The 5,278-nt window shown below is 40.4% G+C and overlaps 1 protein-coding gene across 1 annotated transcript; it reads right to left on the bottom strand.

Moving 5' to 3' along the window:
- Window positions 1-946: 946 nt before the first annotated feature.
- On the bottom strand, window positions 947-2,688 carry LOC110922348 (FBD-associated F-box protein At4g10400). Its single transcript, XM_022166672.2, has 3 exons — window positions 1,784-2,688; window positions 1,573-1,689; window positions 947-1,484 (listed from the first exon to the last, which is right to left on the bottom strand). Exons 1-3 carry the CDS (start codon window positions 2,624-2,626, stop codon window positions 1,209-1,211), a joined length of 1,236 nt encoding a protein of 411 aa, XP_022022364.1. The 5' UTR covers window positions 2,627-2,688; the 3' UTR covers window positions 947-1,208.
- Window positions 2,689-5,278: the final 2,590 nt, after the last annotated feature.

Here is a 5,278-nt window from a genome sequence, read left to right as displayed (position 1 = left end):
GTTTCATATAACAAGGTTAAGGTTTGACCTCATCCTCCGAGGGACCTACAATTTGTTACCAAACGAAATTAGAAATATAAAAACTAAGAGTTAGTGGTTAGAAATATAAATACTAGAGTAAATTGCCAAAATCGTCCATGAGGTTTGGACATGTTTGTCTTTTTCATCCAAAACAACTTTTTTGTACGAGAGTCCTTCATTTTTGGGATTTTTTGTCATTTTCATCCAAACGTCTGACCTTATTGCCAAAATCGTCCCTGAGATTTGGGATTTTTGCCATTTTCATCAAAATGTTTAATAGAAAAAATAAAGCAAATTAGATATTTGAATAAAAATGACAAATAATCCCAAAAGTGAAGTACCATATTATACAAAAAAGTTGTTTTGAATGAAAATGACAAACATACCCAAACATTAGAGACGATTTTGGTAATTTACTCTAAATACTAAGAATTAGTGGATTAGTAGATTGTCTTGAACAAATAAAAGAAATGTTTATAGGTATGATTATAGTACACAATATATATGTTTCAATAATTGGGCCAGGTCCTTATACCATACCCATCCCATACCAAAAAACTATTAGAACTAATCACATACCCGGTCATATAACCGAATATTCATCACAAATGTTTCGAATTTAAACGTCAGGTTCGGGTTGGTTTGCGCTCCTTATCCACCACTACCTTGCTTTCAATTATATCGAATCCAAACTCTAGCAAGAACAATCAACAAACTCGAACCCAATCGAATTCGGTCACTATTTGGGTATGTAATATCAAGTGGACCATAGCTCGGGTCATTCTCAGTACCTCCGAGGCTCAGACCTCATGCCATGTTCAGAAACATGTATACAAATATAAACCCAACCTAGTTAAGTTAGTCCCCAGCTTATCAAGGATTTCACCTACATCTAATAGGCACTAAGGATTCAAGAATATATTACTTCCTACAAAACAAAGAGTTAATTTATATTTCTTGTCACATTTTCATGTGTCCAAACACCACAATAAATACTCACCACTAATAAAGTTTATATTTCGCATTCACCAAGCAAAACAACCAAACAACGAAAACACAAAGTGGGATAAAACTACTTAGACATAATCTTCGACTTCATCAATCGAAATGGTTTATAGTCTCAACTGAGAAGACTCCACACAGGCCATTGAATATGGTTCGTTTTGCAAAATCTATTAACTGGGAGATCAATTTCCAAGAAAATGGATTTCACAATGTTGCGAAGCCCTTGGAACCTTAAGCAACTGTGCCGCCAACTGCATTTGTTCTTCTGTTTTTGAGCACGTGTGTCCCCATCCCCACGTGATTGTTAACCTCTTCAAAACCTCTGCATTCCCCAGCAAGTATTCCAAAAGCTGTATATCGCACTTTTGCCCATTGCAATTTAAAACCTTGATGGTTGTAAGGGTTGTTACCATACATTCAGGAACTGACTTCGGGTCACCCCAGTGAGAATTTGTAGACTTTTGTTTTAACACAAACAAGAAACGAAACTCGATATTATACAGGGTTCAAACAAGTTAACGAGTATATAAAAGAAAGCTTAAGTACCATTCCAAAACATAAATGTTTCAACTCAGGAGAACTTTCAAGAAATGTAAGGCAAAAACTCGGCAGTTCCAAGTGGCTGAGTTTCGGAAAGACAGGCAGAGGCGAAGTGAATGGGGCCTTTAACAAAGAATAGAGTCACAGTTAGTACAAGAATAATAAAATCTTTAAAAAAGTAAACAATAACAATGAAGTCCATAACAATGGAACTTACATATCGAATTGACAGTGATTTAATTCCAGTTATTCTCTTTAGAAACTCAACCCACCTATCAACTTTTGTATCACCAAAACCAACTGATGCCTCAACTAATGATGGCATATCTTCCATGACAAAAATCGAGCCCCCGCCAATTGATAGGTATTCAAGATTAGGGACGTGTAAAACAACTCTGGTGTGAACTACCGGAGCTTTATTAAATGTTAGTTTCAACCGTTTCAATGTAGCGATATTGAATATATAATCGTCTTCATTGTTGCAACATTGTACATGCAAAGATAAGCTTTCAAGCATTGGGCAGCCAGGGATGAGTTTAAATGCATTGACAATAGGATTTTTAAAAACAACAATGTCGAGAGTTTTCAGAAAAGGAAGATTAACCAGGGACGGACACTCCCAAACTTCCTCATACTGGGTATCGTGATCTATTCTTAGTTTTGTGAGTGTCCTGCAAGTGAATAGACACAAAGGCAACTCAAGCAGCATAGCTTTTACATCAAGCTCAGAAACATGTAACCTAACTGCGGCATCAATCCACTTTAACACTTTTGACTTTTTAACCCACATTTCAGAAAAACACATCCGGAATGATTTAATTTGAGGTGATTTCTGAAGCTCCAATACTCGATCAACAAACTGCATAAAACAATCTAAATCGTGGAAGGGGTGACTATCATCAAAGTCAAGATTTGTCACCAACATCCATCTGTACCTCCATGTTCTAGATAAAATGCTAGTTCGTACTGCATATTTTGTAGGCATTAAAGACAGTATGTGTGAATGAACCTCTTCGGGCAGGCTGCTAAGCCTATCGACATTCCTAATCGTGTAACTCATCTTTTAGATTGTCTGCTTCCTATTTATTTCAAACAAATAAACAAACAAAAATCAGAACATGTCTTTCAAATATTTGTGATAAAATATGCAAAAAACGTGAAAGTTCAGAACATAAGAGAGCAATCAGGATTAAGTGAGAATTTACTATTACCTGCAAAGATGAACAAGCAAAGCAATCAGGATTCAGAAACTGAATGTAAATCAAATAAAATTGATCATTAAGATTTGGAGTCGCTTACACTAAATTCGCGAACGTGATTTGATTGTGGTGAAGCTCCAAGATCTCAAAGCCAAATATTTAAATAGAGATGGTGCAAGCCAGCAAGGTTTACTAGCGAGTAAAAAAATGTACCAAAAGACACCAGTTGAATCCATCGAGGTGAAATAGTGAATCGATTGAAGTTCCCATAATTGAAGCTCGGTATAGAAACGGTTCGAAGGTTTTGCTAATGGGTTAAAAGTATGCTAGAAGCCCAACCATCGTGGTCAAATGCTGAATAGATTCTTTTAACTCCGTCTTTTTATGAACCACTATAAAATTACATTACATTTCATTACAATTACAGCACTTTTTCTTTCACACGAAACCACATAATTAAAATAGTACCACTACACATTTTTTTTTCTTTTTTATGAACATTGTGTATGTCGACCAAGCTTACAACTACTACATTTTATTTTATTGTACAATCACGATCATGGTCACATGGTTTCTTTTAACGTAGTCTGGCTCAATAAATGGCAGCAACCCATAAGAGTTAGAGTATCGATATATTTGGTGAACTAAGTTAGAAACTCACTAACTAAGCGATTTAGTGAAGGGGTATGTATGGTCCCAAAAACCTACGCCGACCAATCAGGTCCCGCACGGACCATACTTCTATTATACTAATCTGGCGTCTTTCTCAACCTCGCGCCCACCAATCAGGTGAAACCTAGGTCGCGCGAGGTCTGAGCAAAGACAAGACCAGATTGCACACTTAGCTTCCTGGATAAAAGCCCTCACTTCCTGGACCTTGCGCCGGCTACATGGGTCTTCCTTCCCCAGGGGTCGCGCGGAGGACAGAAGCGCAGGTCATCTTAGGACAAGTACCAAAGGTACGAGTGGTAGAGCAGTGAAGCAATGAGCGTCCAACAAGCTGTATTCGATCGTGCTCCATGATTAACAATCGTACAGGAGACAGGAGAGTACACAAGGACGCATACGTGGCACCAATCAGCGTGCGCCGACGTCTGCTCCATGATCTCCACTCAGCCGGTGATGACAGAGAGACAACAAGGACAAAAGTCAGGACACGTGGATCCATTTAGCGTACGCCAACTCCATCCTCACCCAGAAGCACTAACGGTTGTTGTAGAGGGGACAAGACGGATATTCCTTGTTGTCGACTCCAGTCCCAAAACCCATCAGCCCATCTCCTTCCTCACTACTCCGACTATAAATAGGAGCCTTCACCTACAGGTTTAACCATTCTGTTCCTTGCTCTCTCACTACTAATCACACACTTATTTCCTCAAAACGCATACTTATTCTCACGCCAGAGAGTGGTTAAGAGGAGAACCCCCTATTCCCCTCCTCTTACGAGCTTAACGGGGTGTTTAGTGTTTTGCAGGAACATCACGATCATAGCTCGGAGAAGATTAAGAAGATTAACCTTATTTGTTGAGGCACATACCACAAACTAATCACCAGATTAGTTTGGTTTTTCTTCGTTGGCGCCCGCCGATTTTTACAATCAATTTCAACTTCTCTTTTCTGAGCTATTCTGTTCTCTCGATCAATGGCTGATCAGGGAATCCCAGACTTTGGCTTCGGGACACGCTCTCAAGTAGGCACGGTGGATGACGTCTCGCACGTCCAAAACCTGCCTACTGACGAGTTCACCGAAGGGGAAACTGCAAACGTTGGGGGCCGGAGTCCGCGCAAGTGGTGTTCGCATCACCCAAACAGTTACCTCAACAAGTCATGGCCCTGGCCCGTCAACTCCAGCACCATCGATCGTATCCACGTTATTGGGTTTACCAGAGGGGGAAACGCTCTCCTCCTGGTATGCCAAGCAACAGGCAACCTTGAATCTCATACACTCGCAGTTGAGCGCGCAACAGGCAATTCTACAAGCGCAGACGGAACCATCCCTTGTGGCAACTCCTGCACCAAGGCAGGGGGCGCATTAAACGCCTCCTCAAGAGAATGTACAAAGGCAGCATGAGAGACCCGCTTTTCAAAGAAGACAGAGCGTGCACGATACGCGCGACACCTATGATGAAACAGACAGTTATTATGAACACCCTCTCATGCGCAGCACAGACGTCCATTAAGTAGCCGGCTTGGGCCGCACAACTTCAATGACGAGTGGGAAAACAACACTGATGAGAACGATTCCACATACCCTCAAGAAGCGAGCTCTTCAGTTTTCAACTGTCTGCAAAAGAACCATGAATCGTACAAACCAAAGCCGCGCATTACGTACAATGAAGCAGCAGATCATAACTTCAGTCTTGTTTATAGGCTAGCGGCAGCAGCTGAGGATTCCAAATTCATCTGGAGCATTGCTTTAGCTCCACTGGAGAAAGCCAAACTTCCACAAACTGTGGGTAAGTTTAACGCCTTTACTGATCCGGATGATCACGTTCAACTTTTTATAAGTGTTG

The sequence above is a fragment of the Helianthus annuus genome, chromosome 17 (assembly GCF_002127325.2).
Source record: "Helianthus annuus cultivar XRQ/B chromosome 17, HanXRQr2.0-SUNRISE, whole genome shotgun sequence".
In the NCBI taxonomy this organism is placed as follows: Eukaryota; Viridiplantae; Streptophyta; class Magnoliopsida; order Asterales; family Asteraceae; genus Helianthus; species Helianthus annuus.
The sequence above is the reverse complement of the archived record's forward strand: the minus strand, read 5'-3'. Positions and strand labels throughout refer to the sequence as shown.